Here is a 24,855-nt window from a genome sequence, read left to right as displayed (position 1 = left end):
CGGCGTTCTTGCGACAGCCAACCCACCTCTCCCACCTCCAAGAAATTTACATTAATCTCTCGCTGGGAAAAAAAATTGCTGAAGTGGTCCCGCTCCCGTTTGTGCCTCTGAGTAGGATAAAGTATCATGAAAGCCTTTTTGTAAGCACTTTGGGGACCTCTTAAGAACAATACACAGATTTTAACAGTGCAAACTTAAGCCTGTTTGCAGGACTTGAGAAACCTCAAGATACTTTCAGATCCGCCCATTTGTTGAAGGACAAACGGCAGCTTTCAATAAATTCTACTTGGGTCCATTTTTGGGGGGGTCTCCCTTTTTCTCAGATCAAAACCCCGTCCCCCGAGACGTTGCTTTATGGAAGTATCATAAAAGCTTCTGGTTTCTGAAAACTCTGCTCCGACAGTCTGCTATTTACATAGCCAAGAAGAACAGAGAAATTGGACTTTGCCATTAGAGTGGAGAGTAATCGCTGTGTTTATTAGGAGGAGTTGTGTTTAAAAGTGTTGTCAGTTAGCAAAAGTACAAATGAAAAATGGACGTGGGTTTTTTTTTAACGGAATTATTAAACAGGAACAGATAAGAGCATGTCCAGAAGGGCTGGAACAACACGCTTCAAAGTTGGGGTGGAAACAGGCACTTTCCAGACTCCAGTCATTTCAACTTCAAAATATTTGCACACCCCGAGTTTGCACCTTCCCCGAGAGTCCCATCAGGCGTGGCAGGGTGTGCGTGTGTGCGTGCCAAGAAAAAAAAACTTTTTTGTGTTAGAACACTATTTGTAGAATGCCTCCCCTGAGCTGCGAGACATAGATCTTCATTGCCCCAAATATCTACGGGAGGGGATCACATTTTAGTATTTTGGGCATGTCACTGTTTTACGGCTTGTTCTCGTTCTCGTGGTTTTAAGGCTATATTTATGGCTGCTCTAATGGAGGGTCCTTTTGAAATGGGATTGTCGCGTCCTTATTCTGCTGCTTGAAATGTTGGCTTTCGTCGTGTCTGACCTTTAAGCTTGTACATGGCCCAGGTGACCAGTTATTGGGTAGTCGAGAAAGCCTGTCCAGAAGTAAAGCAGGAGTCAGAAGTATTGTGATTTTTTTAAATTAATGGATTCTAAAGAAGCAGTGAAGAATGAAGACCACAACTGGGACTCCTGTTTTTCACAAGGAGCCATTCTGAGCAAGAGGCCCGTGTGTAGGGCTAGCAACCTACGGACAGGGGCATCTGCAGGGTGAGGTCAAAAAAGTCAAGATGGCGGCCACCGTGGTACAACCGAACTCCATTTCTTTTTATGTGCATCGCCAGGCAAAGTTTGGATTGCACCGCCAGGGCCACCATCTTGACTTTTTTGACCCCACCCTGCAGACGTCCTGCCACGGATCTGTTTTTTTTTTTAACCTCTAGATGTGCTAGAATGCAAATCCTCATCTCAAATTAAATGTCTGAACTGCAGCAGGTTGGGAACGACCACAAAACAAATGGGGTTGCGTATCTTCCATAAAGACACACTAAAGACACACTCCTTCCACGCCAAAAAACTTTTGTCTAGGTTAGTCCGCGTTGAAGCAAGCATCTCAGGGAGCGATGGAGACACAATTTCACAACCAGATGTGCCCAAGATACAGACTCCAAGCTAAATCTATCACAGTTGCTTACCTGCATGGATTTCCTTTGCCAAATACAGATGGGAATCCTACCTCAGATTGATGGCCAGGAGGATCCAAAGCACTGTTCCCCAACAGGGTGCCCAGTAGATGTCTTGGACTACAAGCTCAATCATGCTGCACCAACTTGAACAAAGGCTGAAGGGCAAGAATGGCCAAATTGTTAGTAGGGTTTTTTTCAGGCAAGATCTTCTCTGCAATACAGGTAGTCCTCACTTAATGATCATTCGTTTAGTGACCATTCAAAGTTAAACCATTCGTTTAGTGAACAAAAGGACTTAAAACCAGTCCTCACACTTACAACCATTGCAGCACCCCCATGGCCACGTGATCGTGATCCAGACGCTTGGCGACCAGCTCATACTTATGACGATTGCAGCATCCCGGGGTCATGTGATCTCCATTGCCACCTTCCCAGCCAGCTTCCGGCAAGCAAAATCACTGGAGAACCTCATGATTCACTTAACGGCCATGGTGATTCGCTTAATGACCGCTGCAAAAAAGGTTGTAAAATCAGGTGTGACTCACTAAACAACTGCCCCACTTAACAATGAATTTTCCAGTCCCTATTGTGGTCGTTAATCGAGGACTGCCTGTAATTTAGTTTTCAGCCACAATTCTTTTTTTTTTCATTGTGCTTTCAATTCAGGTTGAGTTCCGTTGAGGCAAATCCTTTCAAATCCCCAGCAAATGCAATATTCTAATGCAATGTCTTGACTGACTTTAAAACTCCGCTCTTACAAAGGAGCGGCAGCCTACAAAATCCGGGACTTCTGTGTTTTCCATCCCTTTCTTTGAGATGTCCTTGCTGCCTTTGAGCTCTCCAAGCAGCTTCCAAGAAAAGAGAATCAAAACGTCGAGATCAAAATAAAAAGGAAACTCAGAAATAGCCAGGAGGCATTACTGATTAAAACAACAACAAGAATAGTCAAATGAGGGTCAGAAATAGTCAAAAATAGTCAAATTATCCTTCAGGGAGCTCACTCTGCAGAATTGTAGCAAGATTTGGACTGCCTCTGTTGCTACCTTGGGGGAGCCTTTCTGATGAGATTTTAACTCTGCAGGTGCCCTCCATGGGGGAGAACAAACAGATGCTAGATTTCCCCCCCTCCCAGGAACATCTCCTGAATTTTTCCACCCATTCTTCCATCGCAGAGAAAAGGAAGGAAGGAAGGAAGGAAGGAAGGAAGGAAGGAAGGAAGGAAGGAAGGAAGGAAGGAAGGAAGGAAGGAAGGAAGGAAGGAAGGAAGGAAGACTTGCCCAATAGCTTTTGACGGATCATGCCCTTCAAGTAGGAAGCAATGCAAATGTGCTGGGTTACATTTCCTATCACCCCAGCTCACCTGAGGTGGATGATGGGAGCCCTAGTCCAGCACATCTGGAAGAGGACCCAGTTGGGGAAGATGAGGAGGAAAACAGGCTGGAAAGATAAGGGTGTAACAGAGACTAAAAACATGCCCACACTGTTTAAGAACGTGTTTGTTCATTTCAGTCAAGTCTAAAAACTATAAATAGCTAAGAGGAATATAACTAAAATAGAAACTAGAAAATTGCTAGGCAATAACTGCATGGCTTAATTGGACTTCTACAGAAATTCCACCAGAACCAGATAATCAGAGTGAACCTCAAAGAGCAAAATCATTTTAAAAAATCATAAAAAAAAGTATGGAGGCACCGTCAAGAGCTGTAGCCGTTGTGGACCTCCGCTTCTGAATATTTCGGCAGTCCCACCCGTATTCAGAGGTTGTTCCATGGGCCATTCTCACAGCCCTGGGCCAGGCAGCCCGAATTAGCACAAAGAAATGCACCACATGGGGACGTCAGGACTGTGGGCAAAGTATCTGTGGCGGGGCATGTGGGGAGGCTGAACAGAGAGTCTCCTTCAGTGTTTCCTTCCAGCTGGAAGAAACCTTAGTGAGAAACCCCCCTGCAGTTGCATCTGCCACGTTTGCTTCTGGTGCAGAACGCACGAGTGCTGAGTGGAGACACTCTCCTGTTTTTCCTACCAGTTCTCCTTCGACTTCGATGCAATGGAGTTTGCTCTCAAAAACTATCCAGGAAGGAAGGAAGGCAGGCAGGCAGGCAGGCAGGCAGGCAGGCAGGAAGGAAGGAAGGAGAGAGGAAGAAGGAAAGAAGGGAGGTTCAAGTGCACTTGCTTAAACATGACTGAAGTCCCAAGCAATTTTGCCTTTAGTTGGCTCTGATGTAGAGATTCCGTAGATCTCCAAATGCCAGATTTCCAGAAAAGGCTGCTGTCCTCAGAGACTCTCTTTTTCATGCAGGACATCCCAGACTCAAATCCTCCTAGTAGAAGTCTGTCCTGTTACCCGAGCAGTTTCTGCTGCTTTGAGCCAACAGTGGTTGGCCAGATGGACTTCCTGCCTGACCCCAATCCAATTTCAAATATTTCCTTTGCAAGTTTCCCAGGAGAATAGGGGTGGTTGTTGCTGAAGACAGGTGACTGGATAATATCAGTACTATCATCTTCATCCCACCTTCCTGCCCACTAGGCTTTCAAGACAGCTAATGGCAAGCAGCGGCAAACTGCTGCCTTAAAACAGGGTCACACAAATTAAAATCGCTATAAACCAGCTTAGACTAAAACAAACCCAACAACTGGCTAAAGAGGAAGGCCTTGACCCCTTTCTTAAAAGCAGAAAGTTGGAGGCCGAGGCATCTCCCAGGGGAGCCCGTTCTGAGCTCCTTCCCGTGGGCCTTCTGGTCTGACTCTGCAGGACGCTTGTTGAATACTTAACCCCCACTAGTTATTTCTGTCAATAATAGGAGATTATTTCTACTGCAAAAATCCCTTTTCCTTTACAGGAGATGGGAATTCATCATCCAAATGGCCCCTTTCAGCCCTCTGATCCTCTATTTTACAAAAAGGAAGGAAATCTTGTGGAGCCTCTCAACCCCAATGCTGCCAAACTACAACATCTAGCGTCCTTTGCCATTGGCTTCAGTCCAAGAATATCTGCAGAGCCCCCATTTCCCTGGGCTTCTTCCAGTGACTTCTAGAGCCCCATAATTTTGTTCAGAAGCAGATGCTCTTTGAGATACTTTTTCCCTGCCCTGGGAAAGATTCGATGGTTGATGTGTGGCCCACCAAGCTGTAAATCTACCCTGAAAACCTCTATTTTTGCATTTACTGAAAGGTATCATTAGTACAAGTTCAGCTGTCCCAAGTACTTATTGACTTAATGATTTATAGAGGTGTGGTGATGCAGGAAATGTTTATTCAGAGGACATGGCTTGTCGGCTAATAGATAATACCCAGATGGAGTTATTACAGTTTTTCATCAAGAAGGGTGGAAATGTTTACAAGGGATTTTGCCAGGATTTGCAAAAGATTTTAATAGCTATCGGCAATGGTTTGTGGGGGTCCTTGAAATGTCACTTACTTGCTGGAATTTTTGGAGCAAAGCTGGGAGTTTGGGAGTGAAAGGCGGTGACTGTTTTTTGGTTCTCGGTCAGCTTAGACAAGACGGAACAGAACTCTTGAAACATTTGCCCACATTTTGAAAATCATCTCAGGGGTGCTTCAGCTGTGAAAGCAGGGCAGTGAGAAGACGCAACTGAGTGAGGAAATGGCTGGAAGGAAGAGCAAAGCAGTCAGACCAGAGATGTGGGTTTTCTGGAACATTTGAATTAGAAATTTTCCCTTGGGCAAATGCATAGGATTTGAATTGGCACGTTCATCTCAATGATTACATGTGCAAGGGGGCACATTGTTTGATATGGAGAAAGATTAGATGCAACTTTGGAAGTTGGGACGTTGCATTCCGTCAAAGGCTGAGATACGTGGAGAAAAGTTATCGGTTGGAAACATGGACACAAGGTTAGGCTGCAGACAGTGAAATAATAATGCTCGTTTTTTAATAAAGTTAAAAGACGGGATCTTGCAGGACTAAGGTCCGGATCAGCCTAATAAAAAGAGTTTTCAAACTTGAAGAACAGCAACTCCTAAAGTGATAAATGAATCGCTTGTGACTCTCCCGTGAATAAATCAAATGATTTCATCCAGGATAAAGTTAGGGAGGAAACAAACGTGTTACTTACTTTTAATAAGAATGTGGGAGTATAACAACTCTCACTGCGAGTTTCTGTTGGCAAAACAAAGAGTGAATTTGAACAGTGTTCCTACTTATCTTTGCAAGCCAGATCAAGCTTTTTAAAAAGTGCACTCTCTCTCTCTCTCTCTCTCTCTCTCTCTCTCTCTCACACACACACACACACACACACACACACCTTGCAATTCCCTATGGGGACCTGGTTTAAGACCTCCTTGCCTAGGGTGTCATATGAATCCAGCCATTTTGTTCTCCCTGGGCTGATCAGCTTATTCTCATGTTCCCCAACAACTGGTATTCTCAGAAGCTGCTTCTGGTCCTGGAAGTAAGACCATCATGGTCATTACAGATCACTCTAAGCTACAAACCATGCTTTTGAAATTGCAGTGGCTGGGTTCACACATGGTCATCTTATGGTTTAGCACTTGCAGGGCTCAAGGGATTGAGAACTTGTTCCTCTGTGAATTCTCGCATCAAAGTTAATGGCCGTCATCAAATCCTTTGGTAGCACATTCTATGGTTTAGCCGCTGGTTGCACAATGTGGGAAGCAGGCTTTGTTTTTGGCCTGTCCTGGATCTCCCCCTGTACAATTCATATTTGTGTGTGTGCTTCCTTGAAGCTCACAGCTGGACTTGGGTATCTTAGGATTTTGAACATGGAACATCTTGAGTTTGAAGCATTTCACTTTGAGTTCAAAACTGACCGTTCCCAGCATTACAGGAGTGTTTGAAAAAGGCCCATTTCAAGCCAAAAACTTCTGTTTTGAGCTTGAAACAGAACTGCTTTAAGCTTGAGATATTTCCAGTGGGATCAAAAGAGCCTGTTTCAAACATGTAACAACTGTTTTAAAAGACAGAAAATGTCAAGTTTCAAATGTTTTGCACACCTCCAAGAAGACCCACTGCCTTCCCTTTCTCGTACTCTGATATCTATCAACAAATGGTTTCATTCCAAACTCAGAACATTCAAAATGACTATTCTGTGTTGACCTTTTTGGACTCTGTATAGTGTGTCTTTTGCCTAGACAAGACATAAAACGTCCTCTTTTTTTCCTTTTTGAGATCCATACTACCTCTGTCAACATGTTGGGATCCCGTCCTGATGTTGGACAGGATTAGCATCCAAAGAGGGCTGCATAATGTAGGAAGAAGACTTTGTTTCTGATCTGTCCGGAATCTCCCCCGGTATAATTCATTTGCTAGAGGAACAAAATACAGTTGCATCTAAATATTCCATTCCCCAAGATGGGAAAGCTTTATAGTTAAGAAGCAGGATAAGATGAAGGCAATTGCATCTGTTACTTGGAGTTAAACCAGGGATGGACAAGTCCAGAGGAGCGTTCAAAGAACCCAGCTAAGAGTTGATAACCTTGCCTAGCTTTTCAAGGAATGTTCTGAAATTGTTCATAGTTAATGTTCTACTGATTCTATTGGATGGTAGCATTTTACTGCAGGTTTTTTTTCCAAACATCAAATTTCATATTTGCCCCAGTTTGCTCTGATTTGAGCATTTTTAAACTGAAGGATAGTATTTTATAAAGAAAAGTTTGCCTAGGAGGAATAAAAACAGCTTGCCCCTTTCTTTCTGAACTCCTTGTAGGTATTAGGAACAGCACCGGAGTGCTCCATCATGAAGGCCATTGAGTCTGAGCGGGAAAAGTGTTCGAGACACTCCAACTCGGATAATCTGACTCTAGGTAAGAAGATGGAGAACCTTTTAATCTCCTTATGTTTTGTGATGCTTCCATTGATATCTCAGTCCGATGGTAGAAACCAGCATTGTGGTTTCTGTGCTTCAGATCTATGAGTGACTATATTTGTTACTATGGAATTGCGTTGTTGTAAGACCAAGGACATGGTATTTATTTCTGAATCAACATCATCTTCTGAGAGCCATAGTTGTTGATCTCCACAAGTTGGTCTGATCTTCAGATATTAATTTGGAAATTCAAATGTTGGTCAGTCTGAAACACTACTTACAGAAAGGATATGCGACTTTCTTGAGGCTGAGTCCACACGTAATTTTTAAATTATGTTTTGGACAATTAAGGTACGGCTAGTGACATCATGTCGTCATCGGAGCAGACGGCCAAATTTTATGGTCCATTTGAGGGTTGGGTTTTCAAGGCTAGGAAGGGTTCCTTCAAAAAAATGAGACAAATCAGAACCATTTTGTGGACAAGGTAAGGCATTTTCAAGGTGAAATGGATTCCTTAAATCTCTGTGATTTGTGCTAGTTCCTTCCCCTTCAAAAAAGAAGCTGAAAAAAATAATGGTTCTGGAGGCCACACTCTCTGATTCAAGGGTGGATGGCAGGAATATCAGTAGGGAGAGTCAAAAAAATCAAGATGACAGCTGTGACCATGCGATCAAAGCCCCACCCCTTTGTACATGCATTGCACATGTGATGCATGGAAAAACTGATGGAGCTTTGATTGTGTAGTTCTGGCTACCATCCTGATTTTTTTTGACTCCCACCCTGCAAGTGGACCTTCTGGCATTCAGCCGTTTCGTTGTCAAAGAATAACACCTAACATTTTGTGGATGGCCAGGAGCCACTGTGGGTGGGTGGAAGTTGTATAAAACAGACAATGCCAAGATTTTCTGCAGTTGCTTTGTTTGGGAGAGTTTCAGTTTTCTTTACTTTATAAACCATGTTAGCCTATTTGCGAGGTTATTTTAACTTGTTTGGTGAGTAATATGTGCGTTTCTCATTTCAAAGTGGCAGGAGACCCACACAGTCAGCTCTTGACAACTGTGGTTGGCAACTCCCCTCCCTTTTAAGGGTATCCATGTTTAATCTTTTTGCTCTTCAAAATTTCAGTGAAATTTTCTTAACTTGGGGAATATCTAAAAGATCTCTTGGTTTTGCTGCCATCATCAAATCCTCCCTGATCTGGCAACAGTTCTTCATTGTTTCTTGATATCTGTCAGAGGCAACGTGACTTGGTGGAACGTGAGGAAGTCCAAGAACAGCACAGTTGTTTTGCTATTGCTTAAATCAGGAATTGAATTAACTTTTATTAAATAACTTAAAATGTGTTGTCATCAAGTTCCATTAATATTACCACGTATCAATAGACTTCTATTCTGGTTTTTCCTGGCACTAAATATGTATTTCTCAACCTGTTTCATTGACAGATGGAAGTTTTTCTAGGCAACGACCCATCCTTCTACCCCCATTTTGCAAATCCTTCTTCCCTCCCTCCAGAATATTACTGGATCACCATGCTTTGAGTGGCAGTTCCATCACCTAATCATCGCATAGTCAGGGAAAGTTCCTGGGATTTTAAGAAGAGGGTTTGGGGCACATTCAGGTATGTGGCTCCAGGTTGCCCATCCCCAGCCTGGAGGATTAGGTGATTGGTGCTCCTGCTCTCATTGTTAGGTTCAGCTTCCTAGTCCAAGAAGTAGGAAATCCAGAAGGGACAGAATTAATTGATATTTCACCTCCCTTGACAGGAAGTTACTGGAGACTGAATGGCATTTTGTAATGGTAGTTTATTGGTTTCTTGAGAAATATAAGTGTGATGGAATGGACTTATGAAGGCCAGGCTCAGGGAGATAAGCATGTTCTTAGCCCCCAGGAGGAGCATGGGAAGTTCAGGAAGATGAGGCTGGCACCTCCCTAAGGAATTCACGGTGTTGTGGCTGGCTGGCTTGGGAGCTGGGGTTCAATCTGGAGAGATTTTCTGTCTGGAGGTTGTAGCTAATAAATGCAACAGAACTGTATTTGCATTGTCTCTTGGAGTTCTTTGGGCTGAACCTGACAATAAGAGAACTTATAAAACCCCCTCCTTCCTTCCTTCCTTCCTTCCTCCCTCCCTCCCTCCCTCCCCCCTCCCTCCCCTCCCTCTTGTAATGGTATGTGGGAATGACCTTGGGAGACAGGAGGGAGAACTGCAGACAGGACAACCGCCATGTAAAAGATGTCTCAGCCCACAGAAGGAAAAGGGGCATGGGAAGCATTTCAGAAGGGACCTTCCCTAGTTTTCCAGGAAGTAAAAGGAGAGGAGGGGAGAAATACTTTCAGCCTTAGCCCTCTGAGGGAGTCCACGCAATAAGCACAACAATGAACACTAGCTCTATCTTTATTGTAAGGTTACATTAACAGAATCTTGCAGATTCTAGCACTCATGGTGTCGTACAATTGTCTTCTTCTTCTTCTTCTTCTTCCTTTATGCTCCCTGGCTGCTCTACGGTACAATGGAGACACAGGGACATTACTGAGAAATCGAAAATCCACTTTCTTAACTTATTCTGTGCAATTGAGGAACAGGGTCTCCCACATACCCTACACTTCAGCAGAAGGTCTTTGGCCAGCTGGGCCTAAGAGAGTGTGTCTACTTTAGTGCCAACATAGTGAAATCTGGCGAATTCTGACTTCCAGGACAATGGCACCAGATGATGCCAGACCTGAACTCTATGCTCAGAGGGCATTTAGATAGGTCTCTTTAACGTACTTTCCCCTTGAGCCTCTTCTGAGTCACCAAACTTGTTTAAGACCAAAGGAGGCTTAAGAACTAGGACACGTTGGTGTGCAGAATAAACATTCAGCACTGTGGGTTGGCATCAGCTGAAAAGAAGCTTTCCTTGTTCCAGTGAGATGTTTGTTTTCACTTTGCACAAGGTAACAAATTGCAAATCTGAAGTCCTGTTGGTATGAACTGTTGTTTAATGATAGACAGGTACTAAGGAACCAGTATGTCCTGGTTTAAGCCTTGACCAAGCCAACAGAGGCAGAATTAAAGACACAGCATTTTTTTTCCACGGGAAAAAAATTAACTCTGAAAAGATTTCTGGTAAACTTTCCAGTTTATGTGCCTGGCCATGCCACTCCCTGCTCTTTATTTTATTGCAACCATATATGTACCTCTTTCCACCAAATCCAGCCTAAGGCAGAGCTGTTCTTTTCCAAGCCTGCAAAGTTTTGAGAGCAACCTCTAGGGACCTCCAGACTTTGGACGAAATGGTCATGTTTATCTGGGGAGGCAGATGATTAAATGCATGATTGAAGGGTATCCAAAGATCTGTACATAATTTTCCTGAAACAGAGGAAATCAAATGAAATCTCACTTTCCACTTAAAGTCAAAATGTGTGGCTCTGTGGCAGTGTTTCTCAGCCTTAGAACTTTAAGATGAGTGGACTTCAACTCCCATCATTCCCCAGTCCACTCATCTTAAAGTTGCCAAGATTGAGAAACACTGCTCTGTGGTCTAGAAGATCATAAATAGAGAAGGCTGTGGTCAGAGGAGCCCTATCCAAAAGTCAAGGAAAAAGAATTTCAGGGAGGTGAGTTGGGGGCAACTGGAAGAGCTAGGTGAACTACCAATGTTGATCCAGCCATTAACCAGAGCTTCAATTCAGCACCAGCTCCTGTTGAAACAGGTTCAGAGAACTGCCCAAAAAATTATTGACGACCTCATAAAGAGATGTTGGAGCTGGTCTTGCTTAGTCTTGAGAAGAAAGACTAAGGGGGCTACGATAGCAATCTTCCAGTCCGTGGAAGAAGGTCACAGAGAAGAAGGTCAAGATCTCTTCTTTCTCTTTCCAGACTTCAGGATGGGGATGAATGGATTTCAATTACAGGAAGACAGATTGCAATGAGGTGTATAAAAACAGTGAAAGCTAGAAAGGTGGTGACTCCATTTCATTGATGGTGGTCAGGTAGAGGCTGGACAGACACCTCTGGGGATGCTTGAATTTGGATCCTAGCACTGAGCAGGGACAAGAGAGAGAGAGAGATGGACAGATAAATATGAAGTTGATTTAGATACTGAGATTTGGATTGAGTTGGATTGAGTTGGATTCAATTACACTGTGTCCTTTGTAGCACAACAATAATGGGGAGGCTGAAGTGAAACTGATTAACTGTTTTTGCTTGGGGGAAATATGTAAGAAGTATTTTATCTTTCTTTATTCCAAGCTCTGTTATCATCACCTCGTTTTCTTTATGTATTGTATTGCCCATCGGCATCAGTGTTCCTGCAGATATTTCTCTTGATGGCCTCCTGGTTTTCTGCCTCACTTAATCTTTTAAAGATTCTTTAATTCTAAAAAAGGAAATGGAAAGCTGGCACGTTGCCAGTCAAATCACCAAGGTCCAACACCATCCTTCTCCCCCCGTTTGCGTCTGGGAAATGGGAGATAGGATAAGCTACCATATATAAACAGCCAGCAAACTCCAGTCCCCATGCACTGATGATGTTTCCTGCCCTGGTAACGAAAGGTCTGCAGGAAGAGAAGCCAGCTCAAAGTCCACTTGCTGGACTTCAGATGGAATAGACATCATTTCCATCTGGACATCTCTTTCAAACAGCAGAAAGGTCTCTTGCATCTGAATTAGTTCAGACAAGGCACTGTATGTTAATTTATTTTAGGCGTGCAGTACCTCATTTGGGTCAGTGTACATCATTTACTTAATGACATCATTACACAACTGATGTAAACCAATGCAAATGGTGTACTTTCAGGGTGGACCAACATTTGTGAATATCAGACACCCACTCCCCTCAGTTAATCCACTAAATTAAAGATTTGCTGTGCCAATTAACCCTTGAGAATCCAAGTCATTTTCCATTTCATCGTAGTTTGATGTATTACACCAGAATTGCACGGAACTAAGCAACTATTGCACAATGCCCATAATGATTTCCCATTCGAATAGTCTTCTTAGACTTTGATGGTCTCCAGATTGAGGAAACTTCACCCCTGACCCCAGGCTCATGCTACCTGGGAAACTGTGGGCGTTGAAGACCACATCTCTGGAGGGTTCCTAGAGAGAGGAAAACGGCTTTATCTGATCTCTGACCCAGCCCAAGCTATGGCAACCAAACCTGCCCTGCAACCCATTGGATGGCCACTAGGTGGCAGCAAAGGGATGAGGAAAATCTCCTCTTCGCTGCCCTCTATGGGCTGTTCTGATATTTGCAGCCCAGCTCTGTAGATCTGCCGCTGCCTGTCCATTCTTCACCACTTAAAATGCATTTCAGTAGGAAGAATAGTAAGGTTGGAAGTCCTTTGCTCCCCTCAAATCTAATAAAAAGCTTCCTAGGTAGGTATGAGTAGAAACTGCTGGCTGTTTTGCATCCTGTTGCCTGGTAGAGTTATGGGTTAGCGTCCTAGACACCATCTGTTTTTCTGTCCTAATTAAATGAACAGCAGCTTCTTAAGGAAAGCAGTCAGATATAATCAGGACAAACTGAAAAGTCCATTGGATTTAGTAACGCCCTTATCAATTGCATTGATTAAAGTGGATTCATCTCTCTGGGCAGGTTTGGTTTGGCCCAGGACTAGTCATTCATCAAAACGCTCCAGCCTCCCACTTCATCCATCATTCCTCTCTCCTCTCCCAGGAGATGCTGATTATAAAAAGCCGTTTCCTTCTATGAATCATTCAGAAAAGGCGGTGATTGCGGGTTGTCCCTCGTGGTCACCACAACGTCCATTCGACACAATTAAAGCCCACTCTAATGTTTGAACAGCCGTCGTTTACTGGGGCTTTTGGTGGCCACCAAGGGACCATCCCTGGGATTTGTCAGCAATGAATGGGAAAGAAAGGCAATTTGGAGGCAAAGCTCAGGGTCAAATAGAAATTCAGGGTCCAGGGGGGAAGAACAGCTGTCTTGTACAGGCTAGCAACGATACGCCATTTTCCCACATCTGCATCGTGCAGAACTTTGGGCTGGTTTTGCAGCTGTTCCGACAGCGCAGGGAAAGAAGATGAAAGATCAATCTGAGGGTGCGCGATTGGCCCAAACAGCATGAAACACGTATGAGATAGATTATATTTTCTTAGGGAGATTATATTCTTATTAATCAGAGAAAAGCCCACGAAGCTATGAGTAGTAAAAAATAAACTTTTCCCCAAGGCAAATTCAGACTAAAAGGATGTGTCCGTTTTGAAGGACTGGACTTTTTACTTCTATTTGCTTCTTGGGTTTCTTCCCCTGGGGGTTTATGTCATTTATCACTGTCAGTCTTCCCCAGACTGAGTTCCTCCCATTGAGTTGGACTTCATTCCCATCATCTACCAGCCCATGTGACTTTGGGCCACTACTGAAATTTAGGGATTGCTCGTCTGCCACGCGCACTTCACTCTTCCTCCCCATGCATTTCACATAGCATTAGCATCCAATGAAATCATATAATCTTCCTTTTTAAAAATCTCTCTGTCTCTCTCTGTCTCTCTCTCTGTATATATATAGAGAGAGAGAGAGAGGGAGAGGGAGAGAGAGATTTTTAAAAAGGAAGATTAAAAACTAATACAAACTAATATAAAGTGAGAAAAAGAAAAGAAGAAAAGACTGAAAAGAAAGCTAGAAGTGCAAGAAAGGGGGGGAAACGGTAAAAGAAAAATAGAAAAGAAAGAAAAAAGATACAGAGAAGTAGCTTCTCATCTTCTTTGCAGCAGTTATAAGTACAATTATAAATTGACCTCTTACTCTATAGTTAGAGCATAACTCTCTCCTTTCTATAATGTCTTCTGTCTAAACATCTATATCATATAAATCCATTTTTTTCTGTTTCACACAATGAAATCTTGAAAATTATCATTTTTAAAAATATATGCACTACATATTTTCTCCATCTTTCAAACAACGGGAGTGTCTCTTTCTCTGCTCTTACGTGGGGTCTCTTCCACCTTGTTGGGGTGGACCTGACAGGACCCCCAGGCATCCTCAGGCAGGATCAAGTGATCTTAAGTGGGTCATGGTGTCACATGGACAGAGTGCAAATTATGTACTTGTATCATTTTTCATCATGAATGGGAGAAACCCTGGACAAATGCCATGATCTGCCAGCAACTCTAGTGCTAGGACCACAGTCTACCAACTTGTCAACTATTTAACCTGCGTTGGCCACTCATTGACTCTTCTCAACAAATCATGACCATAGTAGTATCTTCCATTTACTATTTGCAACAAACCATGATAGAATGTGATGCAAGTACATCATTTGCATCACTTAAGCAAGGATGACGTGACTCACGCACCATCATTTTGACAACAGCGTGGCATATACTGGATTCCTCTGCTTGGCACCTATTGTAAGAAGTCCTCTTGGAGGCTTTCTGAATGGCTGAGGGCATCTACATTCCAATTACCGCAGCCAATCTCAAGTCCTGGGCCCTACATATAAATACAAAGAAATTGAGAACAGACTGAAATAGATAACTTTATAGCCAATTTAGTTGCTGTATACTGAGTCACATCTTCAGCATTCAGTTTCTCATGTTTTAATGAAATGAAAGAGATGGTGTTCTAAGAATTCCAGCAACTAAATTATTCTCCATTTAGAGCCAATATATCTCTTCTACGTTAGGGTACAGACTTTCAAATTTTCTTTTAGAAAAGCTAAATTATTCTCAATTTAGAGCCGATATATCTCTTCTACATTAGGGTACAGACTTTCAGATTTTCTTTTAGAAAAGCCTGCCTGCCTGCCTGCCTGCCTGCCTGCCTGCCTGCCTGCCTGCCTGCCTGCCTGCCTTCCTTCCTTCCTTCCTTCCTTCCTTCCTTCCTTCCTTCCTTCCTTCCTTCCTTCCTTCCTTCCCTCCCTCTCTTTCACACCTTTTCCTCCTCCTCCTCCTCTCTCTCTCTCTCTTTCCCGCCTTCCTGTGATCTAACAAGGAGGCAGGTCCCTTCTCTGATAATGTGAAATATTTGCAGCTCCAAGACACTTAAGCAATCTTGTTTCAAGAAGGCCTCCATCTTCTATCATTAAGTTGGATCATAGTTTCCTTCCTGACCATTCCCAGCCTGGATTGTCCTGTTCCTTTTTGAATCTGAGCATACTGTGGGTGAAAAACATAGCATGGGTTTCATAGGAAATCTTGAAGTTGGATAATAGAAGGAGGGCACGCTTGAAGACTAAATCTACCAGATCAGGGATCCAAAATCCAGATGACCTCAAGATGGCAGCAGAGAGACACTGAAAACTCTAGTTCTTTATTACCATATAGTCGGTGTATGGATTGTTGCAACCCATATATGGTAGCCCCAGTGAAGAAGGCCCCATTCATTGCTCTGGGATTTGCGTTGTGTGCGTCTCTCTGGTTCATACCACATACCACCTGAACCATAATGTGGCTTGTTTACTTTTAGCCTGGCAGACATTGTTGTCTGACTTAGGGCTTAACATGTTGTGCTTCCCCAGCCGGTTGGGATTCATTCAGCAAACCATGTTTAACCCAACCATGGCTTAACGGGATGTTAGCCATGTTTAACTCAGCCCACGAGAAGAGCTTCCTGTGACTTAAATTTAGGTCCAGGATTTTTTAGGGTTCACTGAGAACGAGGAACCCAAATCTGTCCATTGAAGAAGAAGCGGGATGTGTTTGTTTGGATTTTCTTCCATTACTGCCTGTTCTCATGTTTTCTCCCGGGGGCTGCTGCAGGAAAAGGGTGCATTGAGACAGACCAGCATTTCACTGCAACTTCTCCAGCAGTTCCCCACCCTTCTTCATGCCTTATGGAAGTGGAAAAGGGAGATCCTATTTTGGGACAGAGAGCTCAACGGGGCGAGCTCCCCCCTTCTGAAGTCTTTCCTATGCTACGGTGCTCGATCTTAATGTCAAAACAGTCTTCTGCAAAAATTGGGGACGTGATGTGACAGCTGTTTGACCACCTGGGTTGTTTGGTGATCTGGCCACCGCGAATCGCTGTTCCTCGGCATCATTTCTTCCTTTCCACAAACATGCAAGCAGATTCATGCGCACACTGAGCCAAACGTGTGCAATTCGTTGGATGCTCAGAGTCCAGACAGCCTCCACCTTCTCTCTGCTCCCCCACCCCCCCCATCCCCAAAAAAGAAACAGGGCGGTGCGCCACGCTAAAAGGAAGCGTCTAGGTTCACCATGATCCCAGCCAGCTCTTTGCAAGCCTCGTTAAGCACTCGGCAAATGCGTTAATAATTTGGAGCCGGAGGAGGTGAATCAGAGCTCAGGGAAATGCTGGTGACCCGGGTTGGGGAGGAGCAGGGTTGGAAGAAGGAGCAGGAAAAGGGTTTGGTTTTCTCTGCAGGATCTGATGCATTGCCCCCTCTTCTCCCCACTATTCTTTTAAAAAGTGAGCAGATGAACAAGCTGCTCAGAATACTTTACGGCTGTGCGGCTGAATTAAGGACTTAGCAGCAGGGAGATTTCTTGACCGTGCAGGCCGAAGCAAGCAAGTATCCAGAATCTTCTCCATCTGGGAGGCCTCCATGGGTGTTGTATTGTAGTGGGGGTTGGACTACATGGTCTCCCAGATCCCTTCCAATCCTTTGAGTCTGTGCTCCCAAAAGGATCAAGCACCACTAAATTCTAAATTCCAAGGATAATAGGAGAACACCATTATCAGAATCTGGTGGATTCTGTTATCTCCAATTGCCAACTGTCCTGGGAAGGGGGTTGGACTAGTAGACCTTCTGAGTTCCCTTCCAGTCCTGTGATTCTGTGAACCAAAGAGATACTGTGAGCCATTCAGTATGAAATGAGGGTGCTGACGTGGGAAGGCTCCTCTACATTTTTTTGGAAATGTGGACTTGATTGCTGTTCAAAATATGGCAGAGTATGGCCTTCACAAACACACCTGTAATTGTGTAAAGATGCTAAATGCATATTTGCTTACACAACCCTTTGGGGACATCTGCAGAATGGAGAAGTGCACCTGTGAATCCAAGCACCGGAGGGAGCGGGGCTCAGGTGGGTGCAAATCCATCAAGGTCCCATTTGAATTCAGAGGCAATGAGATTCCATTCACACCAGTGTGAGATTCAACTTTATAAAAGATTCAGCCCTCGGCTGGCATGAAAACATGAACACGCCTGGAACCTGCCTCCTGTTTTGGCAGAATGGGGTAAAAATAAGAAGCACAGTAAACCCTTTATCCTGGAAAGTTTCAGCTAGATAAACCTGCAGTATCACCCGAGTTATTATTATTTTTTAATGATTTCAAATACACAGGGGGGTTGAAGAAAAGACAGCCCAGCAGCCTTCAAATTTTCTAGCAAAGTTCCAATAGAGATGTTCTGCTGAATCACTGCAAGCTTTATTCTACTCCAATTGAAAAAATAAAATCTTTCACAATCTGTTTAAAAAGTAAGCTCTTACTGAAGTTGAAGTTGGTTTCAGGGCTGGCAGAATTGTTGGTCTGGCTCATTGGCATGTTTAGCCTCAAGTGGGACGGATGATTTGTACAATTTTTAAAAAGCCTGTGAAATGTGAGTTATGAAAACTGTGTATATAATACCATGTGATAAAGGAAATACAGAAGTCGAACAGCAAGCATAGTTCTTCAATACCACTCAATGAATAAATATTTTTCACTTAGTCTAATCAAACCTGCCTAAACAAATTCTAGCAGAAAAGAAAGCAAATAATAAAGCAGCTTTGTTCCACCTTCTCTGATAGCCAGAAGTAATAAAACTCATTGGCTGTCTACTCAAGACTATTTTAGAAAGCTCATTAAAGCAGTCAGGTCTCTTCCCTAGCCTTGTTCTTACATGGGAGGGAAACTGCACAGTTTTCAAGTTTCTGCAAAGCTAGAAAATCTCCTTAATCCTGAAATCACTTCCTAATCCCTCTAAAGTGATCTCAAGGCACCCAACATCTTTAATCAGTTGAAAGGATTGATTTAAAAGGCCAATTCAGCCAGACTTCCTTATAGCCAGATTATCCATTTGAAACTTCAGATACCCCATGTATCATAGAAAAGGTTTTATTCTGAATGTTTGCATCATCACAAAAAGTCAGAAATGGGTGAGGGGAAGTAGGAAATAACCTGGCATAGAATAGAACAATAGTTGGCAACTAGATTGGTGCTCTTTCCTTTGCTACCTTCTTCTTGCTGACTTCTGTCAATACAAAACATAATTAATATAATATAATATAATATAATATAATATAATATAATATAATATAATATAATATAATATAATATAATATGCAATACAACACAGTACAATACAATAATACAAACCTTGGTGGTCCATTCTTCTGAATTGTTGGCAGAATGTCTTAGGCTTTGGGGAACCACATCTTGACTTCTGATTGGGACAGAATTCATCTCACCATATTGAAAATGGTGTCTCAAAGTGGTGGTTATATCTTGTGCCTTTAGATAACTTCTGGGACCACCTATCCTTGATGGTTTCTACCCATCTCACTAGATCCAGCAGAGTGGGCATACTCCGGGGCCCATTGGTGAAGCAGTGTCACCGCGTGGGCCCACTTCTCTTGTGAAACAGCCTCCCCCCTGAGATGATGTAGATGTAGAGGGAAAAGGGAATGGCCTTGAAGGACAGGAGGAAGAGCCACTACCAAGCAAGGGTCAGATAAGAGGGGCTTGAGCCCTGGCCAAGAGTGCAACATGAGCAAACGTCTCAGCCAAGCTCCTCCCTACTTCACACAAAGATAAAGGGAGGGATGAAGCACATTCAGACTTGCAAGATTCTGTTAACTGTAGCTTTACAAAAAAAGTAGTCCTGACCTATATGGCATCGGTTTCTTAGTCTGGTGTACCTTGTAGTCTGACAGATATGGATGGTCCCAGCCCTTTTGGCCTTCTTAATGCTGTGATGACCTGGCTACCCCCCAAGCACCAGGGCTGAGATGTTGATGAAGGTCTGGCATGGGTGTGGTATTGTTTGATAGGTTGATGATGTGAATTTTAGGAGCTTTGACCACTTTGTCTTTTGGGTGGGGTGGGGTTGGTATAGTTTGTGTTTTTATTTCTGTTCACCACCCAGAGTTCCTCTTGGTAGGTGGGCAGCTATTGATACATCTGTTAAATATATAAATAATAATCCAGCACTCCTAGGCTTCTGCTAAGGTCCAGGCTGGAATTGGTAGCTGGTTCCTTTGGACATCAAGAACTAAAATGCTTTTTGCTGACTTCACCAGCTTATGAAAGCAGTGGAGAAAGATGAGAATTAGGATGCTTCAGAGATGGAAAGCCACCTTAGATGAAAGGTTTCCAGATTTCCAGCTACCATGGAGAACATTTGAGGAACAGCAGACCACAGATGGCTAGTGGTATCTTTTGATGTCTGTGGTTCTTCAGGCTTCTGAGTCTTACCAGAAAGATCCCAGGGTGGACCATGGGACATTCTATGGGCATAGCACATCCCACGCCCCCTAAGAACAAACCTGATCTAGACGCAGCCAGAATCACACTTTTTTTAAAAAAAGTATAATTTTGGTGGCCAAGTACTGCAAGGGACAAGCAGTGTCCCTCCCTCCTATCCTTTATAGCCTACACCCCATTATTTTATTTTTTATATATATAATTTTTATTAAAAGTTTAAAAAAGAAGAAGAAGAAAACCTACAACAAACTGAATTGGAACAGAAACATTGAAATAAAGAGAAAGAAATAACAGAAACAGTTAAAAGTGCAATAGAAAAAGGAAGAAAAGAGCAAATGATAAAGAAAAATATAAAGATATAAAGATCCTTTTAGGACAGATGGATACACAGTTCGAAAAGAGCCATGGAAGATTATTTCAATATACGATTACTGTGGCAAGATTATTATACCCACAAAGATGGAAAGATTCAACATTTCCCACTATGGAGTGTGAAGGAGAAGGAACTGCAGCCGGGCAGAAACACTGCTCACCCCATTTCCGTAACTCAAACTTTACTCACAGGCATCCAAGGTCCAGTTGCCTGTGAGAACTGAGCCACACCCTGGCATTTTCAAGGACCTGCCCACGTCCAGAGGCAGCCTCACCCCACCCAGGCTCTTAGCTTAGAAAAGCAAATGCCAAGGCAGAGTGCGGTGGTGGGTGTAGAGGTGGAAAGGAGATAGGAAAACGGTGAGGAAGCAGGAGGTGACGTCTGGAGATTGGCTGCTATTACAAGCAGGCAAGAGGACAATCAGTCAACTGCCAGGACCTCAAGTTTTGGGGAGCAGCATATCTTGGTGGGATTCCTGCCTGGATCTTGGATGGGAGCTTGGTTGCAACTAGAAGAAGAAGAACTACACTGAAGCAACACCTCGTCTCAACTAGAGTAAGAATGTTTGGGAAAAGGCAACGGTTGTCTGCTACTTTATAGACTTTGAGACTTTTGTTTGAACTGAGTATTAAAGGACCGAGTAGTAAAGATATATTGATATGGCAACATCACCTTGCAAGTCCTAGATGGGTGGAGAGCAATAGTCTATTGTTGGGGAAGGGGTGTGCTGCAATAAAGCATTGTGCACAGAGTTGCTACGCTGTGGTGGGTCCAGTCCTTAGAAAGTCAAGAACCCTCACATGGAGGACTGGTTGATGAAGTTGACGGACCTTGCTGAGATGGATAAACTGACTTCTTTCATCAGAAAAAAAGATAATTTCTACATTTATTGGCAACTGGCAAGCCCTTATGAACTTTTTGTGTAAAAATGAAAAGAAACGAACTTGTAATTTAGGGCTTTGATGAGTAGACAGGAGAGATTATAGAAAGAAGAGAGTCCTGATGTAACTTTAGAGAGAGAGGATAAAATAGAATTTTACTTATAACTGCTGTGAAGAATATCAGAAGCCACTTCTTTACACCCCATTATTCTGAAGCATCTATTCTTTCTGAATTTCCTGCTGAAAATCAGTAGATCATTCCACCATTTTGCAAGGGGAAATTTCAACAGTGTGAGCCAGGGGGAGTTTTTAGGAAGCCCCGGTGTCCTAAAATGATGAGCTGCTTGCACTGAATTAAACCATTGGTTCACTGTCTTCTGTACCTTCCCCACCCATGGTGAGGAACCTTTGGCCCTCCAGATGTTGAACTGCAACTCCCGGCATTCCTCACCACTGGCCATGTTTCCTGGGGTGCCATGAGTTGAAGTTTATCAACATTTGGAAAGTCAGAAGTTGCCTCTGGAGTAGGCAGTGGATCTCCAAGGTTTCAAAAATAGACTCTTTTCCTGCCCTTCCTGGAGGTATCTGCGCTGATGTTGTGGCTTTCTAGATCCAGAATGTGCTCCATCACAATTCTTCCTCCCCATTTTGTATCTTCTGTTCCATTTTAAACCACAGAGGAATTTCACCCAAACTCAATATATTAATAAACTGAAGCCAAAGCAGTCCCCATCGGCATTTCCAAAAACCTTCTTGAAATCTTGAAATATTTTGGAGATCCCAACATCGATTACTTTGTGATGATCTCCTTTTCTGCTTTGCTTCGTTCGGCTGTACACGCATTCTGCTGTGTCTTTTAAGAGATGATGTAGATGAAGCTGGCAGAAAGGTTAATGGGTTTTTAAATGAGGCATCTGTTCTATTCTTCAGTGCCTTGTTTGAGGGGTGGAAAAATAAAGACATGAATATGTCTCTGCATTTTTTGACATGAGTTTTGCATTTTCACCTGTTTAATCTCAGGAAAGGCAAAACTGATTCCTGGGATGGTGAAAAATTAGTTTTGACGTTCTTGTGCAGTTTGAAAAATGGAATAGCCTGGTGGGGAATCGATTAAAGCAGTGTTGTCCAAACTTGGCCACTTTAAGATGAGTGGACTTCAACTCCAAGAATTCCCCAGCCAGCATGGAGTTGAAGTCCATTCATCTTAAAGTGGCCAAGTTTAGACAACACTGGGTTAAAGGAAAGGTCCTTGATTTGCAAAAGAGCTAAGTGGAGTCCACTCTGGATGGGAGACCACTGGGAAGCTCCAGGTGGGTCGTAGTTTAGACTGGGAAGTTGATAAAATAACCCAGAAAGCAGCAATGCAAGACACTTCCATACTTTTTCAAGAAAAATCTATACATTTGTTGAAAAGGCCCCAGGACTCCTCTGAAGAAAACAATTGCTTTTTATATCTTTGGTATGGAAAATTTGGTGGGTTTGGCTGTTTTAATCCTGTCAGCTGCCCAGAGTCACTCGCATGAGATGAGTGGCTGTATAAATCAATTAAATAAAGAATTGCAAAACTTTGAATGTACCAGGAAAGCACGTGAAAAAGATGCCAGCACTTAGAAAAGAGATTTTGCCAAAAGTCTCCTCTGCGGTCTGTTCCCCCATCTTAATTGATTTTATTCTTCCAGGAGATGGGATGATTAAAAGTTTCTAAAACCAGGAATTTAATTTAATTTAATTTAATTTAATTTAATTTAATTTAATTTAATTTAATTTAATTTAATTTAATTTACCTTACCTTATCTTACCTTACCTTACCTTACCTTACCTTACCTTACCTTACCATCTCCCAACATAATTTATGACTTGGGGAGGCATGCATCAATAAGAACCATATCAACCTCAAGGATTCCCACACAGGGCTGCAAAATATGGGTCAATTCTACTTCTTTCCTGTCTCTACAGGTTGTTTCCAGATGTTTATTACCATTTTGGGTAGCATTAAAACTCATCTTGTTCATTTGATTATTTGTTTGCATGGTCTAAGATCAAAGCAACCATACCAGAACATAGGAAGACCCTTGATACTGTTGGATATTTGCAAGATCTACAGCTTGAATAGAATTAACTATAGAGTTAACAAGAGATGGCTTTTTGGCTGTGAACATAATTGAATCAGGTGGCGAACTCTGTATAAGAGAAGTCTTCTTTTTCTTATTTGTTCTGCCTTTTCTGATTTTTCCTTTTAGGCTCACTGCTTAATTCCCTGCTGTCTTGGTATATTTGTGTTATATTATTTATTTGTTTGTTGTTACTTTTATGTATTGTTGAAGGTATATTTTATGCCTAATTTTTCTCTTTTGTATATTTTGAAACACATATAAAGGTTGATATTTATATTTCTTGTCTTCTCTTAATCTTATTACCCAACAGATACATGGCTGGCAGTGGAGGGGAAAAGATGCATGAAAAGTTATTGAAATTAATGAAAATTGCTGTGCAATTTTCTGTGTCTTTCCAGTTATTTTGACAGATTGGTAAAGGACTATTAACCCAGATATCAAAGACTGGATTCAAGGAATGTGCAATTTAACCATTTTTGAAAAGGCCATTTTTTCCCCCTACTAATCCAGAAAGTGACACACTGCACTGCATTCCTCTTCGACATCATTTTCATATTTTACAAGAATAGACCCTTTTTATGCCCAATTTGATATATTGTGATTAAATGATTAAATAAATAGGTGATCTATTTAAGTAATCTATATCAATTTGGTATGTTCATCAGTAAATGACACAATGCGCTCCCCTTTTCATAATATTTTACAAGAATCGATCAGTTTTATGCACAATTTGATACATTGTGATTAAATGATTAAATGAATAGGTGATTTATGTAAGTAATCTATATCAATTTGGTATTTGTAATTTCATGATTAAACAGAGGTGACCCATTTAGGTGATTTATATCAGTTTAGTGTATTTTGTTTATTTGATTGGATTTTTGTTTTAGTATTACAGTTTCATAACTAATTTGTTGGATATTACACACACACACACACACACACACACACATATATTTATCTGCATTTCTTTTTTTAAAAAATGCAATTAAAAAAAGGTCTGCAATGGTGACAATTTACATGGTTCCTCTGGGTTGACATGAAGGTAGGTTAAGAAAAGTATTTTCAAATTAGTTTACCAGGCTGTATCGAAGGGGTACCAGAGAAACTTTATAAGAGAGACTTTATGTTTTTTCTTAAAACAGCTGCAAGATGTACGAGACATTTTTTTTTAACACTTCCTTCTTGCAGCAAAAATGGCAAAAGGTGGTAATGTGCAAGAGTTCTTTGAGACAGGTGGAGAAAATTTGCTTAATGCTTAGTATGGGAATAGCCTCTGAAAGACAGTACGCTATAAATGTCAGCCCTTTGAGGTAGTCCAGACAAGAAATCCATACCATGAGTACAAACACTACCTTTATTGTAAGGTTACAGTAACAGAATTGTGCAAGTGTGAAAGTCCATCTCTCCCCCTTACCTTTACAGCCCAAGAAACTGAGGAGGGTCCCTTCTGAGACACTTTCCACACTCCCATTCCTGCTGAGGGCTCAGCTGCCTCTTATCTGACTGCTTCCCCTGCTGTGGCTCTTCCCCCGTCTCCCAAGGTCATTCCCACAAGCCATTATTATTGGCAAAATGATGGACTTTTCTCTTTTTGCAATGGTATGGGGGAATGGCCTTGGGAGACAGGAGGAAGAGCTGCTACCGAAACAATGCTCAGATAAAAGAAATTTGAGTCTGGGG

General features: G+C 42.4%; 1 protein-coding gene across 1 annotated transcript in view; it reads left to right on the top strand.

Annotated features, from left to right (window-relative positions):
- Positions 1-24,855, top strand: part of LOC103053176 (vasoactive intestinal polypeptide receptor) — a 93,982-nt gene that overhangs the window by 24,786 nt on the left and 44,341 nt on the right. Inside the window, exon 2 of the mRNA XM_088150364.1 lies at positions 7,335-7,431. Coding sequence (XP_088006490.1) covers positions 7,335-7,431 — 97 coding nt within the window. The remainder of the gene's footprint in view (positions 1-7,334; positions 7,432-24,855) is intronic.

Source organism: Python bivittatus, unplaced genomic scaffold (genome assembly GCF_059951505.1).
Source record: "Python bivittatus isolate LINGU-HERP-01145 unplaced genomic scaffold, Pbiv_v1 ctg000610_np1212, whole genome shotgun sequence".
NCBI lineage: Eukaryota > Metazoa > Chordata > Lepidosauria > Squamata > Pythonidae > Python > Python bivittatus.
The sequence above is the reverse complement of the archived record's forward strand: the minus strand, read 5'-3'. Positions and strand labels throughout refer to the sequence as shown.